This window comes from Macaca mulatta, chromosome 1 (assembly GCF_049350105.2).
Source record: "Macaca mulatta isolate MMU2019108-1 chromosome 1, T2T-MMU8v2.0, whole genome shotgun sequence".
Classification (NCBI taxonomy): domain Eukaryota; kingdom Metazoa; phylum Chordata; class Mammalia; order Primates; family Cercopithecidae; genus Macaca; species Macaca mulatta.
The window spans coordinates 185479147-185499816 of NC_133406.1; the positions used below are offsets into that span (position 1 = coordinate 185479147).

Below are 20670 nucleotides of genomic sequence, written 5' to 3' on the forward strand. Positions count from 1 at the left end.
TCTAATTCAGATCTCTTCTTGGAGCTCCAATGTAATATATCTAAATATGTAACACACGTTCCCATGCATAGTGCGTTGGCATCTCAAATTAATTATTTCCCAACCTAGTCATTCTCCAGTCTATTTCATTAATGGTATTATTCTTCATCTAGTTGGTAAGCCAGAGAAAAACCTGCAGCACTTTTTGACTGTATCAACTTAGTCACTGTATCAGTCAGAATCTAGTCAGGAAGTAGAAATTGTGCTAGGTATATCAAACAAAGGGAATTGATTACAGGGGATTGTTTACAAAGGTGTTCCTAAGTAAGGTAGAGAAACAAAAAAGGAGAATGTTGGAGAAGCAAAAAGAAAGAAGGGGTATTAAGTTCACAGAAATGAAGCTGCTCTTGGAGGCGCTTTTACTTGAAGTGCTGGAACTGTCAGAGAGGTGCTACTGCCACCAAGGTTTCCAGAGTCCCTTGCTGCCACAGCCAGCATCTGCATCCACTCTGAGCCTAAGCCAGACGTACTTCATCCTGCCACTCATCTCCCAGTGCTTCTTCTCATTGGCAGAACATAATAGGAAGTTGGCTGGCAGAGGAGTTTGGGAAATGTAGTTGGCAGGCTCCCAGCCCAGCATTACAGAGCCGACTGTAAAAAGTCAGGTCCAGGAGTAAAAGAAAACAGTCCTGGGTCCCAAGATATTACTTCCCATGTCTTGACTTTGGTGGAATACACTCATATAATTTTGTTTTGCGAATATAAATTTTGAATCCACGTAAGGTTGAAGATTTAGGTTGACGATTAGAGACCATGATTTATATATTGTATATTCCTGCTACATTCAATGAATGACTCTATGTGCATAGTATATATTGAGAAAATTCTTAAGAAATTGAATCTTAAAATGTCCTCTTTCAAGTCTCTCACACGATGAACAGTGAGGCATAACAGTGACATAATTGAGGTTATAAAGTGAATTTAAACCTTAAGGTTGACAATAGGGTCTATAGCTCTGCAGCAAAGACTTACTGCCAATGGGATAAATAAACATTAATTGAAATCACAAAGTATCTATGAGTAAAATAAGAAATGAGGCAGGTAATACACTCAATTGGAACCTTCAGTATCATTTATAAAATGCCGAAAGTGAGTACATTTGTTTTATAATTCAATCTGTTTAAATCTTTTAGCAGTTGAAAATATTTTGTTCTTTTCTTGAAGTGAAATATGTCAGATTGAGAACTTGATTCTTGTGTGTGTGTGTGTGTGTGTGTGTTTTTTTTTTCCATTGTCGGTTTAAAGAATTAATGCTGCTAGGAATTTAAATAAGGCCAGCTGATAACGATTAATAATGTTGCTTCATATAGTCTTGCCAATATTATGCAAGTGGATGCTGATTAGACCAGAGTCGATTTATCTTTGTTATATTTTTGCTTGTGCTTCTGTAAATTGCTAGGGGGAAGACTTAGGTTGTTCCAAGTTCCACGACTTAACTTTTTGCCAATGTTTCCTTTTCCAGTCAGGACAATCATCTACCGTGATTGAGAACATTCATACTATTATTGCTGCAGCAGCTGTGAAATTTAATTCAGATCAGCTTAATCATTTGTTTGTTCTCATTCAGAAGGTATGTGTTCAGTCAGACATGCTTACTTTTAAATTTTCTTAAAATAAGCTCTTTTGTGGTCCTGAATACCCTTCCTCCCCACCAATTAGCAGTGTTTAAGTGTACTTTTCTTACGTTATTGTTTTTAGCTCAAGTTTAAAATTTCTGCATATTTTGCCAGTTTGATCGTGAAGCAATTCCTGTGTCTTTTCCATTCTACAGAGCTGGGAGACTGAGAGTGATAGAGTAAGACAGAAGCTGTTGAGCCTGATTGGACGAATAGGCCGGGAAGCTCGCTTTGAGACCACTTCTGGAAAGGCAGGAGAATCAAATGGATTTTTCTAGCTACAAATGCTCAAAGCAGCTATTTGCGTATTGGCTGGCTGATTATATGTAATATTATTGTAGGTATTAGACGTGCTCTGGGAACTGGCTCACCTTCCAACCCTGCCCAGTAACCTTATTCAGCAGGCCTTGGAGGAGCACCTGACAATCCTTAGTGATGCGTATGCAGTGAAAGAAGCAATCAAGAGGAGCTACATCATCAAGTGCATAGAAGATATTAAGAGGGTTGGTTTCAGCTTTTATCTGATTTTGTTGTTAAAGCAACAGTATTCCCTGAGTAATTAGAGCCAAATAATTTTCCTCCCCTATTATGTAAATTAAACTAAATGCTGTATCTGGAAGCTCTTACCTTAAAGTACAAGATCGGGAAATTATAGGTATTGCTTTTACCAAGTCACTTATATTTCTCTTAAAATGAATTTTCAGCCTGGAGAATGGTCAGGTTTGGAAAAAAACAAGAAGGATGGATTCAAGGTAAGAATTTGCAAATGGAACCAACTAAAAGGTATACTAGTTTAATAATTTCCTTTAATAAATTACATCACAATTTAAAAATAATAGTATGTTTTAATGTTTCTTAATGTTCATATTCAAATTTGATGTCTAAAAATTTGTTTATGACTTATGCTTTATTAAAAGCTTGGGAGTTACTCCTAATGGGAAAACAAATCTAGGGTCACATTCAAAGAGTTAATTTTCTGAAATTAAAATTAAAATCTTCTAATTTTATGAAAAGTATATAAGAAGATTTTCAACTTAGTTTTTCTTTTTAAAATTAAATCTAAAGTATGCACAATTTTAGTAAGTACAGTGGATTCTAAATAAATATTGTGCTTGTTTTTCTCCCATAAGGGAGAAATGGAGGAACAGTCATAGAATGAGAGAGAGAAAGGAAGGAGGTTCAGTCATCGATGGCACATAGTAGTGTTTCAGGTTCTTCATTTAGACATATTCCTAAAGTAATTCTATAGGCAAAGTCATTCAGTGAGTATCTGTTGCTGGGGCTTGATTTTAGAAGGCAGGGTTGGATAGTGACTTGTATAAGAGGGACTGGGACTGTAGGTTACTGTGAACTTCTGGACTTTCCTTGGAGGTGGTGGTTAGCAGATTGAGCGGTAATGATTGCAGCTCTCCAGTCCTTACGCCTCAAGCCTCTCCTCTGAGAGGGCTGATCACAGCGGCCAGCTCAGTGGACTGTGCTGCTGTTGTTGCAGCAGCACTAATTGGAGCAGTGTTGTCCTTCCACCTAGACCCTCAGGATGCCCAGACCAAACTTAAAGCCTGCACCGGGAAGGCTTCCACTTTCTGATTTTCATTTTATTATTAACATAAGAAAAGTTTTGGTAGAATAACTAGTGGCTTAATAATTTCATTGGTAAAACACATTGTTTGACTTTTGTTAAGTATTTATTTAAAGGATCTTGGATACCGCCAACTAATTTTCATTGGTATATTAAGAGACTCTTAGCTCAATGGGCTTTTATTTCTTATGTTGTGTTTGATCATAAAGTTTAGTTGGGGGCATTGAAGAACTTTGTGTTTTGTATTTCTGACACTGAAATGTGACCAAGTGAATTTTCTACATGTAACCCAGCTTTAGAGATTTTAAAAGGTATTTGCAAACTGGAGCTGGTAATTCTCAGGTTATGAGGAATTTTTCTTTTAACTCAACAACATTGCTTTCTTTTCACTCAGATACAATTTGAATTTTCCCAGTTTCCTTAGCTCAGTGATTCAGATAATTTAGCAACCTCTCCTTATGATTACAATTCATCCATAGTTATTGAAGATGTTTAGAACCTTCAATAGTAATAGTAAGAGGAAAAGGGTATCCATAGAAAAATGGTCTTTTCTTCTCAGCAACAGACACGTTTCTTTGTATATAAAAGGTCAAAGCTGAATGGACTTTTCCCTCCTCCAGGGAAGTGGCGTTATGAAACCAGAATATCCCTCCTGACCATTATTCCTTCCTTGTTACAGCTAAGCATTACTTAGCTTTTCTAGTCAGTTGCATCACTGCATCTTTATTGCTTCTCTTTGCAGTCATTTCATTTATGTCTGTTGTTATATAACAAAACTCAAAAAGTAAAAGAATTTTTGGAGTTATTTAGTGAGACTTGAAAGTAATATTCTTTCTTTTTTATTTCCCCACTGCTCCCAGTAAAGAAATTCTGGTGTACCATTATTTCATTCTAAACAATAATATCTTGCCTTTTATATAGCACTTTTCAGTTTACTAAGTGCTTTCATGGACTTTTACAAAGTACACATTGCTGAAGGGGGGCAGTGGGAAGATCAAAGCCCCCTGGATATGGCTCCAGGCAGGGGGGTGAATTATTTACTTCCACTAAAGGTGTTTTTCTATGCTATGCCCTTTCCTGCCAGGCAGCAAGGTGGGCTGACTGGGGATTATGTCTCCCTGCCAGGCTACACAGAAACTAAGCAAAGGGTAAGACAAGATCACCCACTTCTTACTTCCCTCCCGCCCACAGCTACCTTTATTCCCCCAACTGATTCCCCTTCCCTCTGCTTTTGATATTTTTAAAATTCCCAAGTTCCACTGTTGTGTTCAGAAATTCTGACCTTGATTTCCTAACTTTATTTCTATAGATTCTGCAGGGTACCCTTGGCTCCCTTGGTCCTCTTTCCTTTGCTGCTTCTATACCTTCCACTGTCTACCCCAATCCTTCCCTCTTATTTCACTTCTTTTTTTCTTCAATTAAAAAGTTTAAATGTACTCATCCAAAAACAAATTACTAAACCAAAAAAAAAAAAAACAAAACAAAACTCATTTTTCCTCAATTAGTTGTATCTGCATATTCCTTAAGTTGTTTATCTTCAGGCCACCTACCACAGTGCCTGACAGGCTTTTAGCAAATGTTGGTTTCCTTCCTCTTACCTCCTCCCCTTCACCCTATGAGGACACCAAAAGCCTCACTTAGCCATAGCTGAGTTGCCTCTACTTAACAAAACACATAACCGAAAATAAAAGTAGCAAAATGTCCTCAGTACAGATACTTTCACATGATGTGGTTAGTACAGGAGGAAATACTTTTAGAAATTGTCCTCCCAAGCAAAAATTTTTGCTGTGGTCCTAGATAAAAGGGTAGGTCTGGAAAAACAAGACAGAAGAGGAAGTGGGGATGTTCAACTTTGAGAAGAGAGAACTCAAGAAAATATGAAAGCTTTCTTTAAATACTTAGAGCATTGTCATAGAGAAGTTTCATTCAACTTACTTTTTATGTCTCCTAAGAAGTTATGCAGAAGCATGTTTCAGTATCAATGAACTTTTATGTGAGAACAGTCTGAAAACAGAATTCAGTCCCTTCTGAGGTAGTGAGTTCCTCATCATTGGAAATAGTAAGTCAGTCATTGTATAAAAAATGAATAAATATAATTTAGGCATAGGTTTGCAGGCTAAACCAATTGACCTCTAGGGCTTCATCTAATGTTGAGTCCAATTTAGACATCCCATTAGCTCCTACTTATGAAACCTCCACTCTGTGACATTATCAGATATCTTTGTTGAAATTGGAGAAGAGTAATTAAAATTTTTCTTATAACTTGTCACCATGTCATAGATAAGATGAAATAAATAACATCTTTCCTGTTTGCTAAACTTTAAAAGGGCTATATTAGAATAATTCTTAAATTTTAATTTTATGGACTTTTTCTTTGAATTTTATTGTATAACAAGTTACCTTCAAAGGATAATTTTCAATATTAAATAAGAATAGTGTTACCATAATTGACTTAATTGGCCATCATGATACTTTTTAATATATTTGCTTATTGTTGAAGAGTTCATATTTATGTCCCAATTTTGTAATCCTTTTGGGAAGGTATCTGTTTGGATATGAACCTTACAGTTTTTATTACTGTCATTTTGCAACGTGTAGCAAGAAATAGTCTAGCTGGTCTCACTACGTAGTTGGCCTTTAATATATACCTTATTTCTGTGATTCCAAGATGCCAGTGATTGCAGCCTGCATCTCAGATTTAATAAGCTTGCAAAGAAGAAAAAAAGAAACTGTCCATTTTGCAGTTATGGACCGTTGGTTTAGATTCTTTTTTTTTTTTTTTTTTTTTTTTGAGACGGAGTCTGGCTCTGTCACCCAGGCTGGAGTGCAGTGGCGCGATCTCAGCTCACTGCAAGCTCCGCCTCCCGGGTTTACGCCATTCTCCTGTCTCAGCCTCCCGAGTAGCTGGGACTACAGGCGCCCGCCACCTCGCCCGGCTAGTTTTTTGTATTTTTTAGTAGAGACGGGGTTTCACCGTGTTAGCCAGGATGGTCTCGATCTCCTGACCTCGTGATCCGCCCGTCTCGGCCTCCCAAAGTGCTGGGATTACAGGCTTGAGCCACCGCGCCCGGCCTGGTTTAGATTCTTAATGAGAGGTTGAGCCTAAGCCTTTTTTTGAACAATTATGAACAGCTTCATGGGAGCACACTGCTTTGCATTGTATGTAGTAATGCTTTGGACCTCTCTGAAATCTTTAAGATTGGCTGTATAATTTTGAGGCATGTTATGAATATGGAGTTTTGTGTGCTTGTTCTATTTTGTAAAACTCAAGCTGCTTTTTTTCATGATTGAGTTATGTACACTACAAGTTAAACACCTTCTCTTGAAATAAGGTGCAGCTTAGGACAGAGAGATATTTAGTGTTGAGTGGTACAGCCCTTCACAGGGTATAAGTCTGTCATGCCAACTTCTCCTGGCTTTGGAAAATGCTTTAGTGTGAGACCACTGTTTTCTTTTAGTTTAATTATGTTGATGGACACAACTGGTTAGTTAGTGCTGCATTATAGTGTAATATTTTTTATAACATTTAAGTAACATATTAGTGATCCAAATTTAAGTGAGAAAGCCATTCTTGTTTGGTACTACCTATACCAGGTAACAACTAAAATGACAGGTAGATGAACAAATACCTTTTGTGTCCAGCTAAGTTTGCACATACTCAGGTAAGCACAGCTATATAAAAACTTACTCCCCTGTGCCTAGTGGCTAGTGAGTTTCTTTTGACATAATTGTCTAATGTGTCCATTTCAGAAATGTTAAAATATATGAAATCTTTGTCTTAGAATCTAGGAAATATCTGATTTGCTGATTGAGGATTGGCTGATCTCTATGAGGCAAGGAAAAAACTATTGTGTGACAATAACACATTTACATATTCAATAGTGAGATGTTTCTCTACAAAGACAACAAAAGTGTATTTCCCCTCCACAAGGGTCTTCATCTTATACTAAGGTTCAATAGAACAAGGAGGCTTTAAAACAAAAAATTCAGCCTCTGAAGAATGCTGAGGAGTTAAGTTTTTACTCAGCTTTTTGGTTAGAGATTTAATAGTCATGTTTTAACTGAAATTCTTACCAATTTTGAAATTTCATAGTTTGAAAGATGCTATTTATTAAAAAGTAGTTGTCTTTATAAAGAGTATTACACGAACAGTAGACTTTTTAGATCTGTACTATGACAATCTGGATTGTCATATACCAGTTTCAGAAATAATATATTTGAAAGTGTTTTGAAAAATGTACAGTGTAAGTGTAAAATGTCTGTAATAATAAAAGTAGAATTACCTCTTATGAAAATGTTTTAACTAGGAAATACAGATTATGAATATTTTCTTTAATATTTAGACCACTATTGGTGTCTTGATCATGTCATTGGTATCTTAATCATATAATCATAGAAAGCAATATTCTTACTCCATTTTACTTACCATGCAGTTCAGTATTATCCAAGTTAAGCTTTGGCCATCAGTTTATTTTGTGTCAACATGACTTAGCAGCCTGTGCTACTTAATCTGTCCTCTGAAGTTGCTAATTCCTTGTCTGTTTTTTGCTGATGTACCCCTGTACATTTACTGTCACTTCACATCCACTCCTGTTTGCAGTTCTTGGCTTTAGGAAATTGCATGCAGATTAAGAAGTTGAAGACTGAATTATGAGTGCATGGAGATAAGCTCTAAATGGTCAATATAAAGAGTAAAATAATAAAATGTGTAACAAACCTGATTGACTTGGAAATTTTGTATAGCTAATAAATGAATCTCCTGTTTATTTCTAAATTTAATTAATGTAACTTCTTTTTAACTCTAGTCATCTCAGCTTAATAATCCTCAGTTTGTATGGGTGGTACCAGCTTTACGTCAGCTCCATGAAATTACTCGCTCATTCATAAAACAAACTTATCAAAAGCAAGACAAGGTAAGGGTATAGCTATTTTTTATTATTATACAGTTACTGGCATAACTTTTATAATAACAGAATATGGCTAAAATTGCTGAGTTTATAGTCACTATCTTTATGTTTATTAATGTAATTCACTTACATCATTTAATAATCTTGAGTTTAAGCATCATTCTGCTTTCATTTCTGTGGAGCTTTTTTTTTTTTGGTATCTCCTTAACTCATTTTCTTTTTATTTGCTTAATTTTGAAATAATTAAGTTAAACCAATTTTTAAAAGTTAGAATGGCATTTTAAAAATTGGTTTGAAAAGATTAAAAAGCTTGTTGCTTGTTTTGTATCATAAAAAGATTAGTTTGCTTAAAGTACTAGAGTTTCCTCAGTATATAGACATGGGAAGAACGATCCAGAAAAGTATACAGGAAGTGAAATAGTTATTTTTAAATAACTTTAAACTTTTAAATAACTTTTAAATAGCTTTAAAAAAAAAAAAAAGGAATTTTTTTAGATGGAAAATGTTAGTAGTTTATTAATTTTCTAGTAAATGTACATACCAGATTGATTTTGTTTACTTTTGTGTAGGAAATATGAATGAGGAAATTCTTATGTTTGCTTTGTCTCATCTAGGACTACATATTTAAATAGCAGCTTGTATTAAACCAACAAAATAACTGCAAATTCTCATTACCACTTTTCTTTTTGTTATTTTCGCCAAGAGCATTATTCAAGACTTGAAGAAAAATTTTGAAATAGTGAAATTGGTAACGGGAAGTTTGATCGCTTGTCATCGGCTTGCAGCTGCTGTGGCCGGGCCTGGAGGCTTAAGTAGCTCTACACTAGTGGATGGCCGGTACACTTACCGGGAGGTATCAGGCCTTGTGTTTTTGCTTCATGATTTACAACATTCATTGGACCTTTTTCTACTTTTACTATAAAAAGAATTTTTGTTAGCTGTAACTATAAAGAGGTTGTGTGAGGTATCTTTGTAGTGATGAAACAGTTTTGTATCTTGATGTTTGTGAATTATTTTTCATATGATGAAGGAATAAACATCTTTTTCTTTGTTTTTGATCTGAAATAATAATTGCTAATTCAGTGGATAATGGGTTTTGTTTTTCAAATCAATTGATTAGCAATATTATAGTTCTTTAAAAAATTAGGAAAAAATTTGTTTTTTCCTAATTGTGAAATTAGGAAAGTTGTGAGTTTGTAGTGTTTTACTCTGAGATTGCTGAAATTACATTTTATTGACGTCCAAAATCAACCGAATTTCTAATAGACTTGAGATAGATAGCTGCTATTACATTGTACTATCAACTTGTAAACAGAATTCTAATATTTACTTTACCCTAAATTATATGAAAAAGGATTAAGTAAAACTGTTGTTAAAACTTAAGAGTTTTGTTTTAATGTTGCTTTTAGGAATGAATGCCTGGAGTTAACTAATTAGCATTATTTCTTTTTGCAGTATTTAGAAGCACATCTAAAATTTCTGGCATTTTTCTTGCAAGAAGCTACTCTGTATCTGGGCTGGAATCGTGCCAAGGAGATCTGGGAGTGTCTTGTAACTGGCCAGGATGTTTGTGAATTAGATAGAGAGGTAAGAAGATGGTAGTGTGGATAAAGTAAGGCAGAAATATTTAAATATTTCACTTTTTCTTAAAAGTGTTTTCACATCTTCTAAACACTTTTCAGTTTATATAAGCATAAATAGTATGGGCCAAGAACTGTAAGTGCTGAAAAAATGTTTTATATAACATGTATTCATGATAAAAATAAATGTATGAGTTCTTTGGTAATTTTGATACCATTCTGGATAAAATACCAAGTTTAACCAAATGAGTATAAAGAATTCTAGATATATTTAAGTTTTTTCCCCTCCATATGAAACTAATTTTAAATTATCAACAGAAAACTTTAGGCCGGGCGCAGTGGCTCAAGCCTGTAATCCTAGCACTGTGGGAGGCCGAGATGGGCGGATCACGAGGTCAGGAGATCGAGACCATCCTGGCTAACACGGTGAAACCCCGTCTCTACTAAAAAATACAAAAAACTAGCCGGGCGCGGTGGCGGGCGCCTGTAGTCCCAGCTACATGGGAGGCTGAGGCAGGAGAATGGCGTGAACCCGGGAGGCGGAGCTTGCAGTGAGCTGAGATCCGGCCACTGCACTCCAGCCTGGGCGGCAGAGCCAGACTCCGTCTCAAAAAAAAAAAGAAAACTTTGAGTTCCTATAATGATGTTGCACCCCAAAAACAGAAGAAGAATTGGTACCTGGCCAAATTTTTTTTAAACTATAATTAAACAGCCAAAGATAGATTAAATCAGGAACAAAACACCTGTCTTGATGTTTTCTAACAGTGAATTTCATTTTCCTCATCTTATTTGACAGAATAATATTAACTACTTCCTAGACTTGTCGAAAGGCTTCACTATTGTGATAGTGCCTGGCGTAAGCAGGCGATAAATGTTGATGGAAAAACCCAAGTATAAAATCCAGTGAAAAGTATGAGTAGATATTTTCATTATCTAGAGGAAAGATTGCTAGTAACTGCTTCATTTAATTTCAGAATTCCAAGCATTTTAGCTTTGAATGGTATTTTGACAATATAAACATTTGAAGTATTAAAATAATTTATCTTTACTTTTCCAGTTTGGAATATGTATGTGCCTGAAATGGATCTTAGTTACAGGGTAATATTTGTCTTATTCCACAGATGTGTTTTGAATGGTTTACAAAAGGGCAGCATGATCTCGAGAGTGATGTTCAGCAACAGCTCTTCAAGGAGAAAATTCTTAAATTGGAGTCATATGAAATCACTATGAATGGTAGGAAAAAACTTAAGATCATTTTTTTTCAGTACTTTTAAGTAAGAATTGTTATTCTTTCCTTTACTTTTAATCCTCCTTCCCAGAAGCAACTAAACAGGAATATCATTCTAGAATTTTTCATGTACATATAAAGACATATTTAGTACTCAAATTCCTTTTTACATGAATGGTATCTTATAATTAGTTTTTAAATCATATGGCCTGCTAGGTCAAATTGCCAAATTGTCTTTTTAAAATTTCTTAGTACAAAAGGATTCATTAAGGTAAAAATGTATCAAAGTATAGAAATCCTCCTTTCAGGTGTTTCTTTTCATTGAATTTTTAAATTGAGATATAATTTACATACCATAAAACTCACTTTTTAAAGTGTACAAATGGTGGCTTTTAGTATATTCACAAAATTATGTGACCTTCACTCTGTTCCAATCCGAGAACATTTTCATCACCCCAAAAATAAACCTATACCCATTAACAGTCACTTTCCATTCATTTTATCCAGCCTCTAATCTATCTTCTGTCTATGGATTAGCCTAATCAGAACATTTTATATGAGTGGAATCATACACTGTGATCTGTTGTCTCTGACTTCTTTCATTGTATTAAGGCATAATGTTTTCAGGGTTCGCCCAGGTTATGGCATGTATCAGCACTTCGTTCCATTTTATGGCTTTATAATATTCCACTGTGTGGGTGTACCATATTTTATTTATCCACTCATGAGCTAATGAACATTTTGATTATTGCCCCTTTTTGGGTGTTATGGTTAATACTGCTGTAAACATTCATGTACAAGTTTTTCTGTGGGTATTAGTTTGCATTTCTCTTGGATGTATATCTAGAAGTCAGATTGTTGTGATATGTAATTAACCTTTGAGGAACTGCCTGTTTTGCAAAGTGCCACACTATTTTGTAATTTCGTAATCCCACCAGCAATATATGAGGGTTCCAATTTCTTCACATCCTCACCAATACTTGTTATTATCTGCCTTTTTTTGTTTTAGACATCCTAATGGGTATAAAGTGGTATCAGAATTTAATGGGTGTTTTTTTTATTTGTTTGTTTGAGATGGAGTCTTGCTGTGTCGTCCAGGCTGGAGTACAGTGGCATGATCTTGGCTCCACCTCCCAGGTTCATGTGATTCTCCTGCCTCAGCTTCCCAAGTAGCTGGGATTATAGGCACATGCCACCACACCTGGCTAATGTTTGTATTTTTAGTAGAGGCAGGGTTTTACCATGTTGGTCAGGCTGGTCTCAAACTCCTGACCTCAGATGATCCGCCTGCCTCAGCCTCCCAAAGTGCTGAGATTACAGGCTTGAGCCACCACGCCCGGCCAAATCTAATGGTTTTAATGTGCGGTTCTCTGGTGACTAATTATATTAAGCATCTATTTATATGTGCTTATTGGCCATTTGTTTATATTCTTTAGAGAAATCTTAAAATCTTTTGCCCATTTTAAAATGGGTTTGTCTTTTAATTGTTGAGTTGTAAGAGTTCTTTATGTATTCTAGATACTAGCTCCTTATCAGATAGTTGATTTGCAAGTATTTTCTTCTATTATGTGAGTTGTCTTTTCACTTCCTTGTTAGTGTCATTTGAAGCACTTAATTTTGATTATATCCGATTTACTAATATTTTCTTTTGTTGCTTCTGCTTTGGTACCATATCTAAGAAACCAATGCCAAGAGTCTTACGGTTTTAGTTCTTGATCCACTTTGAGTCTTTTCATTGATTATCTGTGTTACCTAGAGTACATGAATTTATTTGGCATTTTATAATTACAGGTTTTAACTTATTTAAAACTTTTTTTGAAAATGTGAATCTTTGTGATCATCGATTGAAAAGACAAGGAGCTCAGTTGGTAAGTATGTTATTCTCAAATCTAGAGAGTTGGGATAATCTAGTATAACTTGATATTCAGCAAAACAAAAACAAACGAAAAAAAAGTGTTGAGAGATAACATGGATTTTTTTTTTTTAAAGAACAGCATCTCCTTGACTGCCAGTTTCTACCTTGATGACAGAGCTTCTCCTAGAGTGTAAGGGAGGCTCCTACCTGCACTACCATGCCTCACCAGCTACCTGGGAGGACACCAGTCCCTCCTCACATCTCTCTGTTTCTGGCTGATCTAGGGACAGCCAGTGGCCTCCTGTGGCTACATGAATGCAGAGCAGGGATAGTTCACCTAAGCTTCCAACTCCTCAGATCCAGCAGTTCACATGTACCTAAAAAAGCAAGCGCAGTCTTCGTCCTGGGATCACAATGGCAGGGATTTGGGGAGAAAAATTCAGGAATAGACAGGCAGGAAAACTAGGATGTACAGCTTATGTTTATATTTACACATACCCCTTTGGGGGAAAAGAAAAAAAGGCTTATTAACTCTTTTTCTACGTCCTTTTTATTCAAGACATGACTTCCTGGGTGGTAAGATCTTTTTACCAGATCTTACAAGCTCTGGGTCCTGCTGTTGCCTACTGAGCTTTAGAAAGACCAGATTGAGCCCCAAGAATTAGTGACCACTTCTGGCTTGACTGTGTTTCCTTTTGAAGAAAAGCTCCTGAAAATGGTGCCCATCTCACTCCTCCTCTATTTCTGCTTCAGTAGCCTGTCGGGCTGTGTGTCCAGTTTGGGTCTAGGGACGTCTGAAGAGATATCTCCATACCTATCCTGGTTCCCATGGAATTTGCCCAGTGCTTCTGTGGTTGGTTGCTTTTTAAAGTTCCACATCAGTATAATATTATTTTCATATAGCTGAGGTTTTGCAGCCTTAATTCGTATTGAACTGAAGAAGTGTGGACTCGTGATGTAACAAAATAATTGTTTGTGGTTTTGTAATTTTGTGATCCTGATATGCTTTATAATTTTTCTTCTTTTGAACAGTATGTAGAAAAGCTGGAATTGATAGGAATGGATTTCATTTGGAAAATAGCCATGGAATCACCTGATGAAGAAATTGCTAATGAAGCTATTCAGCTAATCATAAACTATAGTTACATTAATCTAAATCCTAGATTAAAGAAGGTAGGTATCTAAGGAAAGAAGTTACCCATACACAAGAAAGCAGAAAATTATATATATATTTTAGTGATAAGCTGTGATCCTTGGCATGACCAAAAATTGGCTTATTTTGATATTTTGTGCTGAATAATGATTACAACTAAATGTCAAGGACTAATTGTAATTTCCATGTACTCTTTCAGGATTCAGTATCTTTACATAAGAAATTCATTGCTGATTGCTACACAAGATTAGAAGTGAGTAGCAAATTTTATTTGACCTCTCTTTGAGGTAAATTTTTTTTTCTTTTGTAATTTTATCTTTTTAGATAATTTATAATGTTGATGTTTGTGGCTGGATCCTATTGAAGAATTTATCAATAGTACCATATTGTGGCATAGGGAACAGATGTTTGCCCAATATATAAGTGTACTTTATAGGAAATCTTTCTCCCTCTCATCAGCTGTTTTCCCCACTCCATCCACCTTCCTCCCCTTTTGGAGTATAGGAACTATCTTCAGAAAATAGGTCGTCTATACATTCCATGTTTGTAATAGAATCTTTTTCTCTTTTTTCTTTTTCTGTTCAGGAATTTTATACAAGCACTGCTTCTTTTCTTTTTTTTTTTTTTACTTTATGTTTCACCTAGTTATACCATAAATGTTATTAAAGGCCACAGCAGGACAGTTAGTAGTAGGTGGTATCGGTTGTCTTTGTCCATTAGAAGCCTGCTGTGTAATGCTACCTCACATGTATCTCTTTTATTTGTAGCATGACGGTTAAAGCATTAAACGTTCATATTCAGTTGATATGCTTAAGTTTCATATCTAATCAAAAATATTCCAAAAGCCTAAAATGCTACTGCCTCCCAACTCCAATAAGTTAAACTTTCTGATGATAAGTATGTGCTAGAATATGTACAGTATTTCCCTAATTGTGACTTCTATCCAAATATGTCATTATAAAAAAATATTCAAGTATTCAAATACCCTTTATGAGGTCCCATGTAAGTATTAACATATGTATGTAGGGCACTAGTTCTCAGCTGTAGCTTATTTTGCCTCTGGGGGTCATTTGGTAATATCTGGAGACATTTTTGGTTGTCACAACTAGAAGCATCCTACTGGTCCCTAGGTAGGTAGAGGCCAGGGATCCTGTTAAACATCTGGCAATGAATGCCCAGGCCAGCCCTCTGCAACAGCAAATTATCCTGTCCAGAATGTCATTAGCGTCCAGGTTGAGAACCCCTGATAAAGAATGATTGATTGGTATCTTTTAGGCAGCCAGTTCAGCACTTGGTGGCCCCACTCTAACACATGCTGTGACCAGAGCAACAAAAATGCTTACAGCAACTGCCATGCCAACTGTAGCAACCTCAGTTCAGTCTCCTTATAGGTAAGTGATCAGAAGTGAAAAATACACAACACACATACGTCAGTTTTAAATGGTATTTTTTGTGTAGGTTTCTGAATTATTGATTTCGTCATTTTGTATCATCATTTTTGCAAGCTGTCATAATCCTGAGAATTACATGTTCCCCATCATACACCCCTGAATCTGTGTCTCTTTGGAAGTTCTCTGTGTAGGTCATCACCAGAACCACCCAAGTACTGCCCTGTGCCTACCCTTCTACCTGGTGGACAAGTCTTCTTGTTTTAGTTTTTATTTGATTCATTTTACTTTTATTCTATGTAGTATGAATAACTTACTGTTTAGAATGGAATACACATACATTGTATGAAGATTAATTTTTTTCAAGTTTAAAATATTTACTTAGGCTTTTCTCCTTGAATACTCAAGCTCAGAGCATTAATAGGGTAAGAAGAATGAAGTGGAAGATGATTAATTAAAATTATGCATTATAGTATAATCATAAAATATTCAAATAATAAAAGTATTTTTCAAAATAATTTTTAGTGAGAACTTTATCCCCCAATGTTTGTGTTAAAACTTTAAACTGACATTGTCTCCTTTTTTTTTTTTTTTTTGTACATTGGCTCTTAATCTATTACACTGCTGTTTTTTGAGTTTTCAGTTATTATTGATGAAATCTTTTTTTTTTTTTTTTTTTTTGAGGCGGAGTCTTGCTCTGTCGCCCAGGCTGGAGTGCAGTGGCGCGATCTCGGCTCACTGCAAGCTCCGCCTCCCGGATTCACGACATTCTCCTGCCTCAGCCTCCTGTGTAGCTGGGACTACAGGCGCCCGCCACCACGCCCGGCTAATTTTTTTTTTGTATTTTTAGTAGAGACGGGGTTTCACCGTGGTCTCGATCTCCTGACCTTGTGATCCGCCCGCCTCGGCCTCCCAAAGTGCTGGGATTACAGGCGTGAGCCACAAAACTGGCGAGTGCTCTGGGAAGGGCTTGCTCTCCGTACCTCACTCTGCTCCTGCCCTCTAGTGATAGGTACTCATAGAGTCTGTCTCTACTCTAGAGTGACTATTCTTATTCACAACTGAATAAGGGTATTCCTTTGCTTGTTAAAGCCTTCCTTTAAAAAGGGGAATCAAAGCAGTGAGTCCTTTCCCCCATTCTTCTTTTTCTTTTTCTTTCTTTTTTTTTTTTTTTTTTTGAGACAGAGTCTCTCTCTGTCGCCCAGGCTGGAGTGCAGTGGCGCAATCTGGGCTCACTGTAAGCTCCGCCTCCTGGGTTCACACCATTCTCCTGCCTCAGCCTCCCGAGTAGCTGGGACTACAGGCGCCCGGCACCACGCCCGGCTAATTTTTTGTATTTTTAATAGAGACGGGGTTTCACCGTGTTAGCCAGGATGGTCTCAATCTCCTAACCTGGTGATCCGCCCGCCTCAGCCTTCCAAAGTGCTGGGATTACAGGCTTGTGCCACTGCTCCCAGCCCATTCTTCTTTTTAAAAATGACTTGAGTACTGTGTCACTATACTTCGTTAATATGAAGGAAGCCAATAAACTCAGCCTTCTCAGACTTCATTTTTAAATGGCAGAAGTAATGATAGATTCAACTCATGATAAGAACACTAACATGACTTGCACATTCCTACATTCTTGGAAGTATATCTCAAATAGACTTTCATTTAAAATGTATATTAAGAATTCCCAATTACATGTTTGTAAGATGTAGTCCATCTCTATGACTCAGTTCCTTAATAGTTTATTTATCTGATAAATTAGAATGTAAGTGTATTTTATGTGCTTTTGGGTTAGGATGTCCAAACTCCTACTTCTTTAAATGACTATGCTTTTTGTTTTTTTCTCTTTACTAAGTGCTTTTTATTCTGAATCATTTCATATTTAGTGGACTACAGAGAAAAACCACATAATTTAAAATATTCTTATTACAAACTCTAAATTGGATTAATAAGAATATATAGTTTCAAAGTCAAATTTGAACCAGAACATTGTAGTTTATCTCATTTCACTAGTTTGGAAAGAACTTTTCAGTATCCATAATTGTTCCAACTTGGGGTAGTGGGGTTTCTGTCATCTGTACAGTATTTCATAATACTGTCTGTGATTTAATTCATTATTGAGGCATAATTTAAAAACAGTTCACTCAATAGTTCACTCACTTATTATGGACTTAAATATTTTCTAAAAATTTTTCATCTGAATTTCAAGTTCTAGTTCTTGCCCATAGACTGGAATAATTTAGAACTCCGTTAAATATATTTAATAGAACTGCTGAAATGTGTTTAATCAGCTGTTTTTAGAGTGAAATTTTTGGTACTGCTAATCAGCATACCAGACCAATTGTTAGAAAATGGTGGTACCTCTTTTCAGTTTTAGAAATATACCTCTTTGAAATATCTAGACTCTCGGGAATATAAAATGTTTAAATTAAGAGGACTTGGATTTTCATTTCTTAATGTTAATACATGCAATGTTTTCTTTAGTAAAGTATGGGGTTATGACTATATAAGCTGATGAATATTGCAGTCTGATTATTTCAACTGATAAGTAAGATCCCGTAAGTCTTCAACCAAAAGAGACCTCAGATTTCAGATAGCAACTTTTGTTTGTGTCATACTTACTGATTTGCATTTGTCTTCTAATTCTCAGGCAGTTCAGAACTTTGTCAGATTTCATGTGTTCACAGAATTGTATGTCATATTTTAGTTACAAGATTAATGAGAGTCAAACTCACTGATTTCATTCTTGATGAATTAATGGACAGATAGGCCTAGAAACCCAGGTCCTCCATTTGTGGAATAACTGTTTAAAGAATTAAATAGAAGAAAGGAAAGGAAACATGGGGAGGTACAGGCTTCTCCCTTATTCCATCTGTATGCTACAGCTGTCAGCTGGTAGAACCACCTCCCCATTGGGTAAAAGGGAAGTTTAATCTTTGCAAATTTCAGTCCTTGACCACTGAGTGCTAACTGTTACTGTGGTTTTGGTGAAACAGACTAGAATTGAGGTCAGATCAGTAACTCACTTCAAATACATTGTAATACTTTTTTTTTTAATCTGTAGATCCACTAAACTTGTAATAATTGAGAGACTGCTGCTTCTGGCAGAGCGCTATGTGATCACTATAGAGGTAAGCCGCTTCCTTCTTTTAAGACGCATGTTGCTTAGGCTGGGCTCAAGCCATCTTGACACCTCAGCCTTTCTAGTAGTTGGGAGTTTAACACACCACCACACCCAGTTAGCATCTCTTTTCTTAAGAAAGCATCTCCATTCATCATATGTACATAGGTATGTATTTCTGATGTGGTACTGTCCATCTGACTTGACTTATTTGTTTTTTAAGGATTTTTACTCTGTTCCACGAACTATTCTACCTCATGGTGCCTCATTTCATGGACATCTTTTAACTCTTAATGTTACCTATGAGTCTACCAAAGATACCTTCACTGTCGAGGTAGGTTTACATTAAGAACTATAGCCATTTTCATGTTGTCTTATTAGTTTCATAAAGCAGTCTTGATTGAGATAGCTACATAAATAATCATTCTAAAGGCTGTTTGGTAAACAGATGTAGAATAAAGACCTGAAATGAAACTGTGGGGTATAAGCAGATATATAAATAAATATTATATAATGTCAGGCAGTGGCGAGTATTATAAAGAACAAATAAGAGTAAAGTAGGATACATTGGTGAGGACGGTGATAAGAGGGTGATGGGAATGCACAAAATATTTTATTTAAAGGTGGACAGGGAAAGGTCTCTCTGAGGTGGTGACATTTGAGCACAAACTTGAGTAAAGTGACAGGGTAAATGACGTTTGCTTGGGAGAACATTCCAGGCAAATGGAGGAACAGGTACAAAGGCAAGCAAGGTGGCTGGTGTGAGGGGAGCACAGTGAAAAAGGGAAAGAGTGGACAACACCGCAGTGGAAGAAGGGCTTGAGGTCTCATTCCATGCTTGATGGGGAGGAGGTGGAGTGTGGAATGGAACATTTAATTATAGCAGAAGGGAAGCCTCACGAGGGTAGGGGTTCTTGTCTTTATGTTCCCTGCTGTGTTCCCAGCTTCTAGAACAGTGCCCATTACCTAGTAGATGACCAGTTGTTTAAATGAATAAATAAATGAATTCTCTCACAACATGTTTAATTTTATTTTACAGGCTCACAGTAATGAAACCATAGGGAGTGTCCGGTGGAAAATAGCCAAGCAGTTGTGCTCTCCTATGGATAATATACAGATATTTACAAATGATAGCCTGGTAGGTTTAAATAAGCAGTTTTTATGAATAATAAATGATACAAATATTTAGCCTGATATGAATAATTTCCTCTTTTCCTCTCGATAATTAAGAAACCACTTTTTGCAGCTGACAGTGAATAAAGATCAAAAGCTACTCCACCAACTGGGCTTTTCTGATGAACAGATCCTTACAGTGAAGACTTCTGGCAGTGGGACCCCATCTGGGAGTTCAGCAGATTCTTCAACCAGCTCCAGCAGCAGCAGCAGTGGGGTTTTTAGTTCTTCATACGCCATGGAGCAGGTACTGGGTGATCAATTTCAATTTAAAAACAAGAACTTAACAATCACTGTCTTTTTGTGTTCCGCCCATATGGGTTTGGATGATGATATCCTTTTCTCTCAGACAAGTTCTGACTCTTCCAAACTGTATAACAAAGGCTGGGATTCAGTTGAGAGAAGAAGATAATATAATTTACCAGCCTTCTGAGTCAATCACTGAATGATTCTGCCTGGCCACTCACTGTCCTCTCATGCATCTCTCTCTTCATTGATTTTTTTTTCCCCCTCTCTACTGGGTCATTCCCATTAGTGTTCAAGCATGTTGTGTTATTTCCTCCATCTTAAAGAAACTCTTCACCCCATTTCCACTTTAGTTTCTGCCCCATTCTCCTTCCAAAATCAGCAAAGCTCCTTGAAAGAGTTGTCTAAACTTCTTTCCAGCTTTTCTTTGACATCCTGTCTTGATCTCCCTTGATAAGAATTAACCTCTTTTCAAGTTAGTCTGTCACCTCCACCTCTTAGTCCTTGTCTTCTTGGTGTTTCATTGAAGCTGATACGTGTGGTCACTTCCCCCTTGGAACACTCTTCACTTGGCTTTCAGGACTTGTGTGACTTTCCACTGCCTCTTTGCCTGTTTGGTTTTTTTGTTTGGTTGGTTTTTTGTTTTTTGGTCTCCTTTGCCAATTTCTCTTCATCTCCCTGATCTCTGTACTGAGGAGTTCCCTGGCCCAATCTTTGGACCTCTCCTCTGTCTACAGTCATTCCCTTAATAATCTCATCCAGTCTCCAGTCTCAGCATATTGTGTGTACATTGCTGA

General features: G+C 36.4%; 1 protein-coding gene across 3 annotated transcripts in view; it reads left to right on the forward strand.

The window, feature by feature from the left end:
• The window catches only part of USP24 (ubiquitin specific peptidase 24), a 148445-nt gene that overhangs the window by 57679 nt on the left and 70096 nt on the right, over positions 1-20670 (forward strand). For all 3 annotated transcript variants that reach the window (XR_013401708.1, XM_015140361.3, XM_015140366.3), the window contains exons 13-28: positions 1502-1609; positions 1811-1906; positions 1997-2158; positions 2360-2407; positions 8040-8147; positions 8845-8994; positions 9597-9728; positions 10843-10954; positions 12741-12817; positions 13837-13977; positions 14157-14210; positions 15233-15348; positions 18398-18464; positions 18678-18788; positions 19494-19592; positions 19701-19874. Coding sequence is in view for 2 of the 3 variants with exons in the window: in XM_015140361.3 (XP_014995847.2) it covers positions 1502-1609; positions 1811-1906; positions 1997-2158; positions 2360-2407; positions 8040-8147; positions 8845-8994; positions 9597-9728; positions 10843-10954; positions 12741-12817; positions 13837-13977; positions 14157-14210; positions 15233-15348; positions 18398-18464; positions 18678-18788; positions 19494-19592; positions 19701-19874 (1755 nt within the window). In the remaining variant the exon portion in view is untranslated. The remainder of the gene's footprint in view (positions 1-1501; positions 1610-1810; positions 1907-1996; positions 2159-2359; positions 2408-8039; positions 8148-8844; positions 8995-9596; positions 9729-10842; positions 10955-12740; positions 12818-13836; positions 13978-14156; positions 14211-15232; positions 15349-18397; positions 18465-18677; positions 18789-19493; positions 19593-19700; positions 19875-20670) is intronic.